Genomic DNA, 20,554 nt, shown 5'->3' with positions numbered 1-20,554 from the left:
GCCATTTTGTTCATTGTTTTCTGGTCATTTTTATAGTTCTCTGTTCCTTGCACTCTTTCTTTGTGATTGATGAATTTCTATGGTGTGGTGTTTGGATTTCTTTATCTTTGTTTTTTGGGTTTTTTTTGTATACATTATGGTTTTGGGTTTGTGGTTACCATAGGTTCATTTATAACATCTTAAATATGTAGCAGTCTATGTTAAGTTGATGGTCATTTAAGCTCAAATACATTCTTAAAAAAAACCCTTTTTTTATTCCTTCCTCCATGTTTCATGTATGTGCTGTTAAACTTTATATCTTTTTATTCGTAATTTTCTTATGAAAATTAATTATGGCCACTTATTTTCCACCTTTAAGTCCTTAGGGCAGTCTTTTAAGAGTCCTCAGGATTTTATGGTCATCAAAGATCATGGCAAGAATGAGGAGTTTGCTAGAGGTTAATGAGATTAGTGATGATGTTATATATTTATATTCTTTTATGAGGAATATGTCAAAGTCAAAAAAGAAAAGAAAGAAGGATATAGTTTTGATTTGATTTGGAATTCACAATATTTGTATGTATAGTGTATTTTGCAAACATTTTATTCTTGGAAATAAAAAGTAAATACATCCTCTCAGCTTTATTGTCTAGATGCATTTGATGATTCTGAAATGCTTTGTTTTTCTATTTTTCCCCTGTTAAAAAATACAACTACTCAGGATCCAAACCTTTTCTGAATGTGTAGAACTTTTATTGGTGATTTATAAGCCAGTCTCATAGTAGAAACAGAGCTTTCTGAGGTATTTGAAATGAAAGCCATTTGACAAAACCATAGAGATAGTCAAAAAGGACAACAGGGCACCTGGGTGGCTCAGTTGGTTAAACATCTGCCTTTGATAGAGGACATGATCCCAGGGTTCTGGGATGAAGTCCCACATTAGGCTCCCTGCTCAACGGGAAGCCTACTTCTCCCTCTGCCCCTTTTCCCCACTTGTGTGCACTGTCTCTCTCTCTCAAAAATAAATAAATAAAATCTTAAAAAAAAAAAAAAAGGACAGCAAAGGGAAGGGTATTCTTTAACAGAGTTCATTAGTGCTTCTGGGGACTCAGAGCTGAAGTAGCTTGGACCTTAAGATGGTAGAAGCTGCCACATTCCTGATTTTATACTCTATGGATACTGTTAAGAGATTTAACAATCTGAAGAGGGTCTTTGGCCATTCCTAGCTCCTGTGATGATTCCTTTGGTTCCTTTAAACTCTTCCAGGATTAGGTAGCTATGGGCAGACAGCCTCTGCACAGGAGCAGAGTGATGTCCATTATGCCCTCACATAGGTGGGAAGGTGAGCAAGGTGAGGTTGCTAACTCCACCAGCCTATTTCTTGAATCTTAGCAAGCCTCTTTCTGTGCTGCCTCAGGCAGGAGACTCCATATTTATCCTTAATGACCCTCCTTGAATCCACCAACTCTTCCCTATCTCCCACCTAATGAGAAGTGTTCAGCTCCCTGCTGCACAGTGTCTGCCAATGGGGATCAATTCAGAGAGAGCAGCTTTAGTTTTGTTAGAAAAGTGCCAAAGGGGACACATTAAGTTGATCAAAAGAGTTGTCAAGCAGTGCAGCCATGACACACTTCTTAGCCTTCTCCCCATCTACCCTAACCCCCACAGCCAGTTAGTAGTCTAGCATCATTTGCTTTTTGTAGGATCTACTATAGCTACGAACATCTCCAGTAGTTCTAACCCACTATCTCTAGACCTGTTGTTGACAATTTGGTGGAAAATGTATTTGGCATATGGAACTTTACTTAGGATTTTTAAGAACACATCAGTTATGTTGGTTGAATATTTGTAGATACTTCTTTCTCTCTCAGTCTCTCTTTTGTTTTGGTAAGAACATTGAAATTCTACTTTCTCAGCAAATATCAATTATAAAATACTATAGTCATCACATTTTACATTGTATCTTCAGATCTTTTTCTTCCAAAGATTTTATTTATTTGAGAGAGAGAGAAAGCACCAGCAGGTTTGGGGGAGGGGCAGAGGGAGAGGAAGAAGCAGACTTTTTCCAGGGAGCCCAGCATGGGGCTCGATCTTAGGACTCTGAGATCATGACTTGAGCTGAAAGCAGACGCTTAACCAACTGAGCCACTCAGGTGCCCGGTCTTACTCATCTTATACCTGAAAGTTTGTACCATTTTACCAATTTCTCCGTATTTCCCTCACCTCCCAGCCCCTGACAACCAAACCACTTTTCTACTCTCTGTTTCTATGAGTTTGACTTTTTTTTTTTTAGATGCCACATGTGATACCATAGAGTATTTATTTTTCTTTGTTTGGCTTATTTCACTTAGCATAGTGCCCTCGGGGCCCATCCATGGCAGGACTGCCTGCTTTCTCATGGCTGCATAATATTCCATTATATGTATAAAAAACATTTTCTTTATCCATCAATCCATGGATGGACACCTCATAGGTTGTTTCCTATAGGACAACCTCATAGGTTGTTTCCTTTATCTTGGCTTTTGTTAATAGTGTTGCAGTGAACACAGGAGTACAGATTTCTCTTTAATATCCTGTTTTCATTTTATTTGGATATATACCTAGAAGTGGGATTGCTGGATCATATGGTAGTTATATTTTGAATATTTTGAGGAACCTTCCTACTGTTTCCATAGTGGCAATACCAATTTATATTCCCACCAACAGTGCACAAGTGTTCTCTTTTCTCCGCATATTTACCAACACTTGCTATCTCTTATCTTTTTGATAATAGCAGGTGTGAGGTGATCTCATTGAGGTTTGATTTGCATTTCCAGATTAGTGATGCTGAGCACCTTTTCTTGTAACCTGTTGGCCATTTAGAAAAATGTCTATTCAGGTCCCCATTTTTATTTTATTTTATTTTATTTTTATTTATTTATTTGAGAGAGAGAGAATGAGAGATAGAGAGCACGAGAGGGAAGAGGGTCAGAGGGAGAAGCAGACTCCCTGCCGAGCAGGGAGCCCGATGTGGGACTCGATCCCAGGACTCCAGGATCATGACCTGAGCTGAAGGCAGTCGCTTAACCAACTGAGCCACCCAGGTGCCCCCAGGTCCCCATTTTTAAATCAGATTGTTTTTTTCCTATGGAGTTGTATGAGTTTTTTTTTATATATTTTGGATATTAACCCCTTATCGGATATGATTTACAAATATTTTTTCTCATTCAGTAAGTTGCCTTTTTATTTTGTTGGTTTTCTTTGCTGTGCAGAAGCTTTTTCTTTTTCTTTTTTCTTTTTAAAGATTTTATTAATTTATTTGACAGATTTTATTTATTTATTTGACAGAGAGAGACACAGTGAGAGAGGGAACACAAGCGGGGGGAGTGGGAGAGGGAGAAGCAGGCCTTCCGCTGAGCAGGGAGCCCGACGCGGGGCTCGATCCCAGGACCCCGGGATCATGACCTGAGCTGAAGGCAGACGCTTAACTGACTGAGCCACCCAGGCGCCCCTCTTTTTCTTTTGATGTAGTCCCACTTGTTTATTTTTGGGTTTGTTGCCTTTGCTTTTGGTCACACTCAAAAAATCCAAGGACAATGTCAAGGAGCTTACTGTCTATATTTTCTTCTAGGAGTTTTGTGGTTTCAGGTCTTAACATTCAAGTCTTCAATCCGTTTTGAGTTGATTTTTTGTGTATGGTGTAAGATAGAGGTCCAGTTTTTGCATATGGCTCTACAGTTTTCCTCATACCATTTATTGAAGAGAATATCCTTTCCCCAGTGTATGTTCTTGACTCCTTTGTCATAAATTTGTTAACCATGTATGTGTGGGTTTATTTCTGGGCTCCCTGTTCTATTCCATTGATCTATGTGTGTGTTTTTATGCCAATATCATACAGTTTTTATTACTACAGTTTTGTGATACAGTTTGAAATCAGGTAATGTGATGCCTCCAACTTTGTTCTTTCTCAAGACCTTTTGGCTATTCAGTGCCTTTTGTGGTTCCATACAAGTGTTAGGATTGTTTGCTCCATTTCTGTGAAAAATGCCATTGGAATTTTGATAGGGATTACATTGAATCTGTAGATTGCTTTAGGCTTTGGAACTTTTTTTTTTTTAAAGATTTATTTATTTATTTTGAGAGAGAATGAGAGAGAGAGAGAGAGAGAGTACATGAGAGGGGGGAGGGTTAGAGGGAGAAGCAGGCTCCTCGCTGAGCAGGGAGCCCGATGCAGGACTCGATCCCGGGACTCCAGGATCATGACCTGAGCCGAAGGCAGTCGCTTAACCAACTGAGCCACCCAGGCGCTCTAGGCTTTGGAACTTTTTAACAATACTAATTCTTTCAGCTCATGAGCATGGACTATCTTTCCATTTAATTGTGTCTTCTTCACTTCATTAATATGTTACAGTTTTCAGTTTATTTATTTTAAAATTTATCTCTTGGTGAAGACATTAAATATCTACTCTTTTGTAGATATTTAATTGGTAGATATGAAACAAGTATAGATACTTAATTAGAAGATGTTGCATCCCATAATTATTCTCTAAAGAATGTTGGAAGTAAATCAGATCATGTCATTTCCCTGTTTAGAATCTGTCAGTAGTTTCCTATCATACATAGGATACGGTTAAGAACTCCTTACCCTGGCTTATGAGCCCTCCATCAATGCTTTTCAACCTTGGTTGCCTACTAGAATCACCCAAGGAACTCTGAAAAACTTCCAGTGTCCAGGCCCTATCACCAGGCGGTCTGAAGTAGTTGGTCGGAGTGAAACCCAGACTTCAGTATTTTTCCAAAAGCTACTTGGTAGTTCTAACAGGCAGCCAAGGTTGAGAACCATTGTCCATGCCTGCCTCTCCGGGCTTCTCTTTCCCTGCTGGACCCTCTGCTAATTATGCTTTAGCCTCACTGGCTACTTTCAGTCCCTTAAACCTGTCTAGCTGCTTCTCCTTCAGGGCTTTTGCACAGGCTGTTGCCTCAGCCTCAAATACTCTCACCCCTGATCTTCACATGGCCTCTCGTCTGTCAAATTGCAACTTAAATATATTTAGAGAAAGCATCCTTGACCCACCAAGTCATTTGCTATCACATTACCCGATATTTTCTGTAGAGCACTGACCCCCTACGTGATCTTTTTTCTTAGTCGTGTCTCCTCCCTCCCTTCCTTCCTTCTCATCCTCTCTCCCCTTTCCTATATCTATTTTTGTTCTCTTCCCCCTGGAATGTAAGGACCATGTTTATCTGTTCCACTGCTGTACCCTCAGCTCCTAGAACAGTGACTTGCATGTAGTAAGCAGTCAATATATGAAGGAGTAGATAAATAATTTTGAAAAATATACATTATTTTTAAAGGACCAGATCAAATCTGACCTTTGTCAGCTTTTCTTTACTAATCCCTGCTTGTTTCCCTATTATCTTTAAATCCTAAAACAAGGGGCACCCTGGGTGGCTCAGTAGTTAAGCGTCTGCCTTCAGCTCAGGTCATGATCCCAGGGTCCTGGGATCAAGCCCCGCATTGGGCTCCCTGCTCGGAGGGAAGCCTGCTTCTCCCTCTCCCACTCCCCTTGGTTGTGTTCCCTCTCTTGCTGTCTCCCTCTCTGTCAAATAAATAAATAAAATCTTAAAAAAAAATAAATCCTAAAACAAGAATTTCTTCTGTCTTATAGCATTGTCACATGACTTCTATTAATGTCTTGAACTATTAACTTATTGTTAAATTTAAATTTTAATATATTTGTATGTTTTTCTTCATTTGGTTCTGATTCAGCTGTTATTTAGCAAATACCCACTAGGTGCCAGACATCTCATTTAATTCTAAAGTTGTTTTCCTCACATCATCCATTTATCGCATTATAAGGAGGTGGCAGATTTGGAATTGAAACTCTGCTTTCCTCATACTGTACTTGCTGCTTCCACGTTGGCTGACCAGAAGGGGTTTGAGCATGGCTAAATGAGGCCAAATGCCATATCTGTTTCAGGTGTCTTTACTGAATACCATAGTACTTACAACAACCTTGCTTTTATATCTTGTTCCTTGCTTTTAAAAAACTAATTTAATGTAAAGCAAATATTCCAAATATTTAAGCTAGAATTGATTGCAGCTTTCCCACATGTTCTAACAGAGTCATACACTTGTGATAAAATGCAGCAGAGTTTGCCGTACCATTTGAGTAAAACGTGGTTCTTCAGTTTGTGTGTTGTTGGGGTTCTGCTCAGTAATGTCTCTGCCTTTTACTTTACTTTTGGAAAGTCTTTTCACCCTCTTTCGTAGACTACATTGTCCATGAACATTTCTGCACAAGCTTTAATAAGTTGGCTTATTCTTAAAATATTATTATCCTTAGGTTGTGGTTTGTTGTGGGCAATAGAACCCATCCTGGCTATCTAATACTGAGAGGGACTTATCACTGGGTATTAGGTAGCTTACAGAATTTCTGGGAGAGACAGGGAACAGTGTTTAGATTTTACCCAGTTAAGAATGACAGAGCAGGAGTGCTTCAGCCATAGCTTTCTAGGAGAACAGGTCCCCTGGAGCTGGTTGCCACCTCCCTCTCATTGCTCACCGCCACTTTTTTCAGTTCCCAGTTGTGTATATATGTGAGAATGCTAGTAAAACCTGGGTCACCTACAGAACTTTAGTTGCAAAGCATCTAAGAAACAATGTTTCTCACTTTTTAGCCTCTGTAATAGAGGAAGATTAGAAGGGTATTTGATTAGGTATCTTCATTGAATACATATGACATTTGTACATATACTGACCTTGACTTATGTTTTATTTTGCAACTTTATTAAGATGTTCTTTTGTTGGATCAGTTGTTAGTAAGACAGGAGGTTTGACTTCTGGTTAGCTTTGGTCAGAAGAATTTTGTTCTGTGTTCATAGAATAACTGTTTAAGCAGAGCAGATCATCTTGAAGAGATCCCACTGGTTATAATAAAGAGAGCTATAGATGATTCAAAATCAGCTGCTTCCCATCCATAGAAGAGTCATTTAAAACAATCATGGTAGGCTTATGTATACATCATTGTATACATAAAGGAAGCATTTATTATACGTGTGACAAGTTAAAAATAGGTCTTTAAGAGAAGAACTTGGGGGAGAAACATGGAAAAGTTTACAGATAATTTTACAATATGTAAAATGAGAGGCTTCTTTAAGATCAAACATAAATGACACTGAGGAATTTGGCAGCATGCCTTCCATTCTGTTCACTGAGAATGCTTAGACTGTAAATAATGCTTCATTTCTATTTGGGGACCTAACAATTATTAACATTCTGTGTTTATACAATATTTATGCAGTATTCTGCCACTAATAGGTATGGACATAATTAATCCCTTATTGCAAAATTGATGGCTTACATCATCTAGCCTTGGTGTATTCTTTGTTTCACTTAAGTCTGAGATTTTCTTAATATTTATACTCTACTGGCAGGATATTTTTTAGCAGGGTATTTTTGCTTATTTGAGCGAAACTTACTTGAGATTGACCTGGAAAGCCCATAGAATTACATCTAGTTTTCATTGGGAGAAAAAAATCATTAATAATACTTAGCCCAATCAAAAAAAATTTGAGTGCCCACAGTGTATATTTTTGATTCAGAAATAAGAAAGTGAAGAATCATGTCCACCTAGAGATATAATTACTCTTACCTAAAGCTCTTTATTTTAATCTTTTACGCATGTATACAAAGATATTTTTAAACAACAGTGGAGACTAGCTGTGTTTGGGGGCATTTTGGAGAGTTGTAACACCGTAGTCACTACTTGCTCACTCTTCTCAAAGAACTTGACTAAGAAACTGGCGTTTGTGGAGGGCAACCTGAGAGGTGTGCCATTGGTACATTCCTATATTAACTCTCCAGTGTATCCATGTACTGATTCTTCCAAGCTAGTTCCTTCACTGTGGAATTTCTTTTACTGAAATTTGTTGCTGTATTTATTGTAATAATATTTTTGAGGCCAACCCACATCCTCTGCTTATTAGCTATGTGTCCTTGTTTGGGTAAGCTAACCCCTTCATACCTCGCTTATCTCATCTGTAGGATGAAGGCAGTAATTGTACTTATCTCTTAAGGTTATAAGGATTACATGAATTAATTTATGTAGAGTACTTGACACCTAGTAAGCTCTCCATAAGTATTAGTGGCTGTAATTATCGTTACTTCTGTTTTTAACTCCTTAACACACTGTACTTTATATGATGACCTGACCCATGGAACAAATTTTTCTCTATCTCGTCATTAGAAATTATGGTGCTGCTTCTTTTTTTGGTGTCAATGCTGTGCTTATTATGACTTATATAACTTGTTTTATGTCACTCTTTTTTGTGTGTTAGATAGTAAAAAGATTAGATTCACATTTTAAATTCTTCTTATAATACGTATTTTATGTATTATCTTTACCTTTCTTCATTTCATCTTCCCTTGGTTAGTTTACTTTATCCACTTATTTCAAATCGTATAATGTTATACTATACATATTTTTGCAAGCCAACTCAAATACTTCCTGAAATTCTTCTGGGTTCAAATATGTAGTGGAAAAGTGTATGTTTAATCTAATTAAGGTCCAATTCTTAATAGATTTTGATATCCTCCATTTACTATAGTAATATAAATTGTCCACAAGAAAAATTACATATGCTTTATGCTGTAAAATTTTACTGTCTTATCAATATTCATATTTAAAGAGACGTAGTTCAAATTTCTTTATATGCTAAAAACTCACTATAATATTTTCATTTCTTTCTGAATGATATTATGCTTTGGAAAACTAATTCTAGCCTTATTCTAGCCCCTTGACCCGCACGATGCTTATTGAACTTATCTCATCAAACTAATGACTTAACATCCAGGTTTCTCAAGGAAATGTCAGAAAAATTAGCATATGTGATTCAAAGGTACTAAAAACCTGTAAGGTATATAATTACTTTAGGCTCAGATCTATGTTTTCTGATATATTTCATGCAGCCATGCTTCTCACTTTAATAGGACTTTTTTTTTCAGTAGGGTTTCTCCATTGCAAATCAAAAGAGCAAAATTACAAAAAAGAAAATAAAAGAGCAAAATTCCAAATGTCACTGAATCTTAAGAGATCTTAAGTGAATCTTAAGTGGATGTTTTCCAGGGATCTGAATGAGAAGGTGAGGTGTTCAAGGTTAGACAATGGTAGTGCTAAAGGAACTTGGTTTCATGTCCTGTTGTTTTAAAATATTTAAGGAAATACAGAAAGAGGAAATGGTTCAGGCTCTATGATATCATTAGTACTATTTTTATTCTCTTAAGTTCAGAAGTTTCAGGGATAAGAAAAATATGTGCAAAAATTGGGACATTCATCATTTTTTATTTTTTATTTTTTAAAGATTTTATTTATTTATTTGAGAGAGAGAGAATGAGAGATAGAGAGCACGAGAGGGAGGAGGGTCAGAGGGAGAAGCAGACTCCCCGCCGAGCAGGGAGCCCGATGTGGACTCGATCCTGGGACTCCAGGATCATGACCTGAGCCGAAGGCAGTCGCTTAACCAACTGAGCCACCCAGGCACCCCCATCGTTTTTTATTTTTATTAGTGTACTTTCATAATAAACATATGGAGTAAGCACACTCTTTTTTTTTTAATTTTGCTCCTCCACTTGCTTTAGGGATGCAAGTGTAGGCAGGAAGAATAAAGAAATGATATGTGGTTTTTTTTTAAGATTTTATTTATTTATTTGAGAGAGAGAGAGCATATGGGGGGGGAGGGTCAGAGGGAGAAGCAGACTCCCCGCTGAGCGGGGAGCCTGATGTGGGACTCGATCCCGGGACTCCAGGATCATGACCTGAGCTGAAGGCAGTCGCTTAACCAACTGAGCCACCCAGGCGCCCAAGAAATGATATGTTTTTAACAATTTCATGATACAGTATATGTTTAAATACCAATATTACAACAATTTCACAGTACTAAAATCCAAATATTCTATAGATGGAGATGCTGTTACTCTATTTTAAAGATTAGCTTATTATTGAAATTAATTCATATCACTGACTCATTCAGACAATGCTGAAAAAATTCTGTCAATAATTAGATTTGATTAGGTTCAGTTGCACAGAAGTTCAGTTTTATTTTTGGTGTTCTTCACTCTCACACAATCAAAAATAATTTCTGATTTTAATTAATATTATGGAAAGTGGGGGCAATTGTCTCCTTAAGGAAAAGCTGGAATCTTCATCTTTTCTCCCCATACAGGAATTTAATTATGAAAACTAGCAGCTTGTGTTAAAAGGAATGCTTTTTTCTTTCTCTAAGGAGGGTTTTTATTTTAATGTGAAGACATCCTAGAAGTGAAGAATGACTCTTTTTTACCATGAGAGTATGAAAGAGTTTAGGTGGTAAAACTGGACTGAACTAGTCTTATAAGAAATGCCAAGTGTTTTCCATTTTTTATTCCTGTGAGGATTGAAGAAAGGGAGAACATTTCTGCTCTGTAGCTGTAGTTGTCCTTAGCAGCTCTGAGCTCTGTTGATCTGTTAGTCATTGTTGTGTAGCAACAAATAATCATGCTTTACTTCGGTCAGAATAAGGGAATCTCTAACTGCCAGGTTGTAGAAGAGTCGTCCTGTGTCCTGGTTGTCTTTCTCATCATCTTTACTGGTAAATATTTACTCATTTGGATGAGGCAACTATTGTGGACAGTGTGTGCATTAACAAGATATGAAAGAATTTTGGAATCATCATCCAATGAAGTAGTGCTTTCTCATAGCGTGTGTTAGAATGGTGATTCAGGATGTCTTGGTATGGGAGTAAGGAATTTTCTCTGTTGAAATTTTTAAAAAAGGTTACCAGTTGCTAGCCTCAGCTCCTTGTGAGTCTGAACCTCTCATGCCAGAGTCACATTCCTCATCTTCTTTTCCTGGGCCCACGCAAAAGACTCCAGAGCTAAAGTGGGTCAGGATACCATATATTTTCAGTGTGAAGCTGGCATTTTCAAAATCAACACCCATTCATTTCTTTAAAAATACAGTATCAATGGGATGCTTTCTTCATGTTACCTCCTCTCTGAATACCAATAGGAATACTTGAAGGAAACAAGGCTTACTCTTCCCCCCTTTCTTCATTTTTTTCACCTTTTAATTTATACTATTTTGTTATACATCTCGTATATCCTCATGTAATCTCATAATTCCTACTAGAATAAGAGAGGGGTATAAACAAATAGGATGAGACCAAACTTCACATTGAGTTAACGTTTCTTTTTTAAAGTAGTATTTCCCATCTAGGGGACATTTAATTTATCATCTGTGTAATTAATGTCTAATAAAATCCAGGTGGTAAGCACCATCTTGGGTCTATTGAATCCAGATCTTGGGGTGATGGGGCCTGTGCTAATGTATTTTCCAAAAGTTCCCCCAGCTATTTCTGGTATATATATATCTTTGATTTAGAACTACTGTGTTAAAGCATGTTTTCTGTTTGCTTTATTCTCTAGAACAATATATGATGTAACTCTATAGTGAATATTTTTCTGAAATAATTACTACCAAGAGTTTTCTTTAAATTTACCTGTTTTTGTATTAATTTAAAAAAGATTTGTGTGTGTGTATTTGGTTGTTTTTCATAATTTAATTATGAAAATGACCCACAAACATTTATTTTGATTTGTCAAACTATTTTTCTTACACAGGGATTCCTTTCCTGTTCTTTTTTTTAATAAAGATTTTATTTATTTATTTGAGAGAGAGAGAGCAGGAGCAGGGGGAGTGGCACAAGGCAAGGGAGAAGTAGATTCCCCGCTGACCAGGGAGCCCAAGGTGGGGCTTGATCCCAGGACCTCAGGATCATGACCTAAGCCGAAGGCAGAGGCTTAACCAGCTGAGCCACCCAGGTGCCCCTCTTTTCCTGTTCTTACATTGCATACCCATGAATAGGAATGAGCTCATTCTCACCATAAACCATCTTAGTAAACACTGATGATGGTGCTCAATTTAGTATTGCAACTATCATTGGCAGCTTAGAATGCCATGTTCATGTAGTTTGCATAGAATTTAAAGTTCATAGTTTAAAAATTAAAATTAATGAATTAAGCCAAATTTTGATAATGTGTCAAAGCCAGACTTTTAGGGCTATGGGGATCTGGTGAGTTTGAATGTTACTATTCTCAAGTGTCTTTATGATTCACTATAAGCCTATTCATACTTCCTAAGTCAGTACTTTTTTGGTAGTGAGAAAATTGAAATAATTAAGACATATTTTAATCTTGGTTTCAGTGTAGATCTGTTGCCATTGTGAATATAAGCAAATTTTTTAGTTTTCTGTCTTCTTAAAACTGCAGTTGGATATCAAAGAATTTACAAAAGACTAAAGTTTTGAATAAAATTGATTGTAGAAGTTGAAATTTTGTTTGATATAAATTGCCCAAAAGTTATCTGAAGCTGATAACAGAAAACAAACTATTGTCTTCATCATTAATACATGTAAGAAAAAGTTGTTGATATTATATGGCACCCCAAATTTTAAAAAATGGACATTTTATGCCACTGCTATTAATAGTTTGCTTAAATCTGTCACACTGTTTTAGCGCTAGCGCATTGTGTTTGTGCTTTAAAAAATTGCTTATGGGGCTTCTGGATGCCTCAGTCGATTAAGTGTCTGCCTTTGCTCAGGTCATGATCCTAGGGACCTGGGATTGAGTCCCGCGGTGGGCTCCCTCCCCCACTTCCGCGGTGGGCTCCCTCCCCCACTTCCCCTGCTTGTGTTCTCTCTCTCTGTCAAATAAATAAATAAAATCTTTTTTAAAAATTGCTTATAACTGCCATGCTATTGTTTGTCAATTCCTGTACCTCATCTGATGATTATCCTCCTCAGTTTCCTCCATTTTCAAACCTCTTTAAATAGACTGAGTCACCGTGATGGGTCCCTAGCATGGCCTTTCAGGAGAACTCAGCTGTAAGAAAATGGCTCAGGACTGAAAAGCATCTCTTCCCATTGAGTTTGTATGGCCTCTGATTCTTAAAGGAATCCACACATTTTGGTCCCTGTAAAAATAAAGCTGACTGAATTAAATTTCATTACAATCAAGTGGCAGTGACTGCCATCATCTGTATAGATATCAAATGAATATTTTAAGGGAGGGGGAAAATGCTAAATAAAAAAGAAGGGGGGCAGAAAAGCCCTCACTCTGACTATAGTATGTGGATGAGTAACATGAAAAACTTCAAATGACCAAGAAAAGCTTTTGAATGTTTTTCTTTTTAGTGGATTGGAGAAGATGACTTACCAGCTATTATATGGAATGTTATGTTCAGAGTGGTAACTATAAAGCTAAATAAGCTTCCATCCATCTCTTAAAAATTAATCCTGCATTTTCTTTGGTGGGTGGTGGGGCTTGGTTTCAGGATATGACTGCACGTGACCTGCTACAGCAGAGATACACTCTTCCCAACGGAGACACTGCGTGGCGGTCCTCACCCCTTGTGAACGCTGCTCTGGAAGGAAAGCTTGTCCTCTTGGATGGCATCCACCGGGTCAATGTGGGCACACTTGCTGTGTTGCAAAGGTTTGTATGAGTCACACACACACACACAAACACTCCGTGTAAACAGTAGACATAGAACTCTATCATCGTCTTTTTTAAACTGGGTCCTGTAGATCGTGAGAAACTTACTTCTGTATACAGCCAGAATAGCAGAGATTTTTATCGTTGTGAACACAGGACAGTAAAACTTCCAATACTGAACGTTTTGGGAAAAAAACAATGCCATGGCAAAATTCTGTGGGTAAGAGTTGAAAAAAGAAAACTTTTAGGTAAAAATTTTGAAAGAGTTCATATGTGCTTATTGATACGTACACTAAGTCATGCAGCTCATGTTTCTTACAATCTGTTAGTCACAGCATCACTGTTTACAAACACCTTATGAATCATAGATCTAAATTATTGGTTAATTCTGTTGGAATTTTTTTGAGAGAGAAAGTATGATTCCTTATATAAAATGTGTAATGGAGGGGCGCCTGGGTGGCTCAGTCATTTAAGCGTCTGCCTTCAGCTCAGATCATGATCCCAGGGTCCTGGGATCGAGCCCCACGTCAGGCTCCCTGCTCAGCGGGGAGCCTGCTTCTCCCTCTCTTTCAGTCCCTTCCCCTCCACTCATGCTCTCTCTATCTAATAAATAAATAAAATCTTTAAAAAAATGAAATGTGTAATGAATGTTTGACGATATTTTATATAGACTAAACTCACTTTGTGTTTACAAACTCGAACATTGTGTAACTGTTGTTTCCTTATTTCAGTTTGGGTGGGGAAAACATTCCTAATTAACTTCTCTAGAATGTAATGTTAAGAGAAAATTTCATGTGTAACTTTCATGGAAAGTATTTCCATCCTGTGTCATTTTGGAAGATTAATGATACCAATTTTTTATTTGTTCTGTCGTGATTCTGTCACCTCTAGACGTTTGCTTTCTAACTATGGAATAATCCATTTTCCCAACCAGCTATTCAGAGTTTCTTGTCTTTGACAAGATGCAGATACTGAGTATAATTAAAAATTCCAAAAACATTGTGTTAATCCTGATTAGACTTGGGAACATTTGAAAATAATAACCACAAATTTTTAGTGATTTGCCATAAATATTCCATAGATTTAGGGTAGTTTTTTCTTCTAAACAGATAAATACAGATACAACCAGAAATCATCCTTATTGCTCCCCTTTTCTCGGTTACCTCTTGCCTGCTTGGCCAGGCACTTGGGAAAGGGGGCAGCTGTCATTAACTGACTCCTTACTCTCTGCAGGGCATTGTGCCTGGCCAGTGCTTCTCAGGCTCTCAGCCCTGGTATCACCTTGTGCGGGTAGAGCTTAACAATTACTGATGCCTGAGTTCCGCGTCCCCAAATTCAGATATAAGTGATCCAGGGTGAGGCCTGAACATCAGCCTTTTTAAACCCTTCCCAGAAGGTTCTAATGTGCTGCCAAGATTGAGAACCAACTATAGTAAGCATCTGCCTTGCATTAGATGTTTAATTTTCACAGCAGTACTATGAGGTTGGTATGAGTGCCCTGGTTTTATAACAGAGAAAAGTTTAGAGAGATGGAGGAGTAGTGCTCCCCCCTGCCTCAGTCATTTCAGCTGATAAGGTACAGAGCTGAATTTGAACACAGATCTGACTTCTCCACTGCCCATGCTCCTAACCCCTGCATTATGCAGTTTCCCCTCACCTCAGTGCTTGCCGAGTGGAGGTCATGGGGCAACTGTGATGTGGGCATCTGGAGACTTGAGCGGTTGGTGTAAAATCTAGCAGTAGTGCTTTTCAACCCCAGCAACATCTGGAAGATGATGCTGTTTGTGCTGTGGACTGTTAGGTCACCATCAGAGTTGGTATATGAAATAGCACCAGTTATTTCATTATACAGATTTTTGATGTTTTAAATCCTGTAATTCCAAAGACAGAAATATGTGGATAATACTGTCCCTTAAAGAGTTACATTAGACTCTGAGTATGTACCACCTGCCTTGTTCATTAATACGCACCTCATGGTTATCCTCAGTCACCCGTTCCGCTGCTGCTTTTCATCTTCTTCCTCCGTTCCCTTTCCAGCCCCTCCTCCTCATCCTTCTCCCCCCCCCTCCACTGTCCGCATCCAGTAACCATGGCTACTGCTCTCCAGTACAGAAACCAATAGTTTTGCCAAGTATAATAGCACTAGCCAACTTGAAATTGCAAAAGGTGCATCTAACGAAATTGTTAGACTCAATCGTCCACAATAATAAACAGGATTAAAATGTTAACCGATTCCACCTCCAGTGACTTAAACGTTCAAAACCGATGAAGTTGTTCCCTGACTTTCCTCTGTCCCTTAGGTTGATCCACGACCGGGAGCTAAGCCTCTATGACGGCTCTAGGATGCTGAGAGAAGACAGGTATATGCGCTTAAAGGAAGAGTTGCAACTGTCTGATGAGCAGCTACGGCAGAGGTAATGTTGGGCTCCCTGCTCTCATTCTTGTGGTCACTTGTGCCGTCTTGTTATTCTTCTGAACCTAGGGTCAAGCCAAGCTAACTTCGAATCCCTTAATAATTTGGTATCCTGAGCATGCTCATAATCTGGCATTTCCTACAACTTGAGCTTGCTATCCAAGATGTGCTCTGCACTCTCAGCCTTACTTTCACATACATGTTTCAACACTTCATAAGAACATTAGCTCTGAGAAGGTAATCCCCCCCCCCGTTGCTGTAGCAACCCCGTTTTTGGCCCCCATATTTTGTTTCCTTCCGCGGGGGGGGGGGGGGAAGCCTCATAATTTACTGGGCCCTCCATCCTAGGAAGCAGTTAGTTATTATGGAGGTAAGCCACCTGATGCAGGATTACCCTTTGTGGCTTATATATTCCTCCCAGAAATGTCCAAACCAAATGCTTGGATCCTGGATCAGGAAATCAAATGGAAACAGCTAGAAAAGATACTTTGGGACAATTGGGAAACTTTAAATGTGGATAGCTTTTTGAAGACTTTTTATGAAAAATACCAGTTCACTGTCATCTGTCCTCAGACACTTTCCCATTTCCCAAAGCCCAGAGACGACTCCTTTCAACTTCGAGCTGTTTTTTTTTTTTCCCCAGGTACTTACCTCCGTATCACTAAATAATAGACTTTTTTTTTAAGAATAGTTGACATAAAATGCCACATTAGTTTCAAGTGTTCAACATAGTGATTCAACAAGTTTATACATTATGCTATGCTCACCACAAGTGTAGCTACCCTGTCCTGTCCCCATACCTCACTACTGCAATATCGTAATATGCTTTTATTGGTATTTCTTGGTTTATTTTTCAGTGTTAGGCATTATTGATTGATTTCTTCCTATGGAAAATTAAGGTTTAGCTCTTTTTACCACTTCTCTTCCCACTACATGTACATCCTCCCCATCTCTCATTCTTCCTAAGTAGTTTTGGAATAATTTTCTTTGGAACCTCACTCAACATCTGCATGATTATCACAGCATAAGTACTTTTTACAACAGCTGAGTCATTTGGTAAACTACAGTTGTTTTTCCTTTCTTGCATACGTTTTGTTTTTCCTAAAGTTAATGAATGCATACATATGAAGAGAGTCAGATACAGAGATAAATAATTACAATGCAGCTTTTAAATGTTAGAACAGAGATCTCTGCAATAATTCTACGGGAACACAGAAGAGGAAGTGACCCTGTTTTCTATGTATTTATCACTTTTTCATCCCAGACGCTTCCCCTCTTATATAAATCTCCTCTCAGCATGTTGAGGCACAGGAGGCTTTTATCAGTTTCATCTTTGTCCCATAGTGCATTCCGACAGCCCTGATCTGGACCTGCTGCCCTTCATACTTGTAGCTCACATGTCATGGTAGATCTCTGTCCACTCCCACTTTCCCATTTCCTCTGGTCTCTGTGCAACTTTCATCAGTTAGACATTGAACCTCCTGGGCTGGCCTTCTAATTTTCTGTTCTTTCTTACGATCTGTCAGTTTGTCAGGTCTTCGCTGACTTCTCAGAGGCAAGATGTCCAACAGTTGATTCTCCTCCGTCTGAAATATTTCTACCAGTTGAAAGTCAGATTCCTTTCTTTATCAGTATTCCTCCTCCTTTTGCCTGAGAAACACACTATTTTCTTATGGTTGTAAACAGTTTTTCTCTATTTCCTTGCTAAACAGTCATGTTACAGACTCTACTTCACTCTGATGAGATAGAGTGTTAGTAAATTTATCTTTTCCTGGCTAAACTTGATTTAATTTTGTGGCCCATTTTTGACTTTCCGAGAATAAGTATGTTCTCTTTTAGGGTTATAATAGGTTATAATAGGGTGGAATATAGTAAGTTTATGCCAGGTGACAGTATTTCTTTCAGGGCTGTGTTTGTTAGGTAGAGAGCTGACAGGCTGACCAGAAGGACATAGCATAGCATAAAGTGGGAAATGTGTACTCATTGAGGAAGTTAATTTTTCATGACTTGTTCTTATAAGTAATATGACCAATCATTATCTAACATGGGTTGATCCTATATGCTGTACATGTCTAATATGCCACTCTTGGCATTAGCATTTGAACTATAAATTAGAAACTCATCATCTGAATCACCTATCCTTTCATTTCTAAGCACAGAATTGAAGTTCAGCAAAATGATTATTATTTCTGATAGTCTTTAAACAAACTCAGCTATTAATGCTTTGTTTCCTTGGGGAATTTTGAGATAGAGGAAAAAGACAAAGTTGGAAAGAAGGGAAAGCAGATTTAAGAGCTTCTTTGTCTCTAGACCCAGTTTGGTAAATTTTGATACCTCCTTGTTTTCAGATAGGACCAGTTAACACATTTATGTCTAGCAGGACTCCTTTAGTTACAAGTAACCAAAAAAATGTTAAATTGTTGCAAAAGGAACTTATGGGTATTTCACATGGTCAGAGGAGAGGCAAGGATGCAGTTGGGTCTCAGAAAATGACTGGAACTTAAGACTTTTTTTTTTTATTTTTTTTTAATTTATTTAATAGAGAGAGAGAGAGAGAGAGAGAGAGACAGCAAGAGAGGGAACACAAGCAGGGGGAGTCGGGGAGGGAGAAACAGGCTTCCTGCGGAGCAGAGAGCTCAATGCGGCGCTCGATCCCAGGACCCTGGGACCGTGACCTGAGCCGAAGGCAGACGCTTAACGACTGAGCCACCCAGGCACCCCAGAAACTGAAGACTTTAATGTTGCAGGACATTGTTGCTCTATTTGCAGGACATTGTTGCTCTATACTTCATCTCTTTGTCTCGAATGTCACAATAACTGACATGTAGTAGACCACTTAGTAAGTGTGTTTGAACGAGTGAATAAATCTTGTATAAATTCTAGGAAACTCAAGGTAAAGGTAATCTATTAATCTGGTTTTAGACGACCTTCTGAACAGGTAGTGCTTCCTTTTATAAACCTAGGAACAAGAATACTTCGCCTTTTATGACCAGTCTGATACCACAGGGTCTCATAATTAACAGCTACCAGCAGTGTGCTACGGTGCCTTTCAGCTTCATAGTGTGAAACCCAATTTCTAAACAACTGTTTTTGACTCATTTGCTGACCTTATCTTGATCTGAACCCTCTGCAGGCATTCTTTGCAGGTAATTACATGGCTAATGTGCCCTTAGATATGGCATCAGAAATGTTAGCGACTCTCCTTCTCTTGTTGCAAGACTCCAAGAATCCAGTGGACATGGTGGTTAGAAATAGTATGATGGCCATGCACACCAGACGCCATGCCTGCATTTCTCACAGGAAATAACGACCAAAATAGAACTGCTTCCTTTGATGAGAAAAACTTCTTCGGGGAAAGGGGGAGTACAGATACTATAGGTTGCTAAATGTGTCCCTTCCGGCCGTTGATCAGAGCATAGATGAGGGGGCCAAGAGTCTGTGCATTACTAATTGTTTATTTTGCCAAGAAAGAGCTTATGGTTATCTCAGGGAAGCAATAAAGATTAGTGACCTAGTCTCAGTTATAATTTTATATGTTCTAATGTTTTTACATTTTTATTGTATATTTTATTTGTATTGATTGTGATTGAATATTGAAAACAGTTTATAATCTCCCAGTTTTTCTTGATCAGTGGTGAACCATAACTGGACATCAGGTATAATTCTTGATTGATTAGCTTCTCTGGACCCTTTTATTCTTATTCCTATGCTTGAAGATGGTAGGATCTGAGCATTCTCTCTTGCATTCCCCAGAAACCTCAGCATCTTTTTGCTAGGAAATTAGGCCATGTAAGTTTTTAACAAAATTCAAGATAGACCCAAGATTTTATGCCTGAGTCTTTGTGTTTGATTCTCAAAACAAAGAGCCTTAAGCAAATTTTGATTTTGAAAAAGAACCATTTTTTCCAAACTCCATGAAGAGTCTATTATTGTGTGTTTTGGTTTTGTCTTTTTGATAGAGAGGATGAACCTTCTCTAACGTACCTGTTCAAGACCAGATTTAGATTAGCTGCTCTGCTTTTGCGTGAAAAACCATTATTCCCAGTTTTTATCAGTTACCTTTCTTTTGTCCTTGCCATCAAAGGTCTTCAAAAAGTTTCTTGCATTGATGGCTCTTAACAATAGCAATACATTTATTTAGTTAGTTAGCACCCATTCTCTTCCAAGTATCACCCTAGACCTTGTGTGGTGTAAGGATGAGAAAGGAATGTGTCCATGCAGTTTGCTACATTGCATTGGAAGTAAAGGTGAAATAACAGGCTGCACAGCCTATAGGTTCAGAATGGGAACACTAGTAATAGTATAGAAGGCCAGTTACAAAATCCTCTTCTGGCTTATGATTAATGTCTTTATAAAAACCTTCTGTGTTATTCTTTCAAATTCCTTAGTAGACACATTTGACAAAAATTACCCTCTAATTTCCTTCAAAAGACTTGACATTATTGAAGTCTTTCTTCTTTTACTAATAGCTTTTTTGAGGTATAATGATGTATAATAAACTGTGAATATTTAAAGTGCACAGTTTCATAATTTTTGATATTCATTTATACTTATGAAACTATCACCACAGTCAAGATGATGAATACATCTATGACACCCCCCCTAAAGTGCCCTCAAACCCCTGGGGAGTCCCTCTCTCTTGACCCTTGTCA

The 20,554-nt window shown here is 38.2% G+C and overlaps 1 protein-coding gene across 5 annotated transcripts in view; it reads left to right on the top strand.

The window, feature by feature from the left end:
• VWA8 (von Willebrand factor A domain containing 8) overlaps positions 1-20,554 on the top strand; it is a 336,853-nt gene that overhangs the window by 92,349 nt on the left and 223,950 nt on the right. For all 5 annotated transcript variants that reach the window (XR_012378777.1, XR_012378779.1, XM_073894490.1 and 2 more), the window contains 2 exons: positions 13,329-13,489; positions 15,790-15,903. Coding sequence is in view for 3 of the 5 variants with exons in the window: in XM_073894490.1 (XP_073750591.1) it covers positions 13,329-13,489; positions 15,790-15,903 (275 nt within the window). In the remaining 2 variants the exon portion in view is untranslated. The remainder of the gene's footprint in view (positions 1-13,328; positions 13,490-15,789; positions 15,904-20,554) is intronic.

Source organism: Callorhinus ursinus, unplaced genomic scaffold (genome assembly GCF_003265705.2).
Source record: "Callorhinus ursinus isolate GAN/ISIS: 27379988/994484 unplaced genomic scaffold, GSC_fseal_2.0 scaffold7, whole genome shotgun sequence".
Taxonomy (NCBI): Eukaryota; Metazoa; Chordata; class Mammalia; order Carnivora; family Otariidae; genus Callorhinus; species Callorhinus ursinus.
This window is presented reverse-complemented; position numbering and strand designations above follow the sequence as displayed.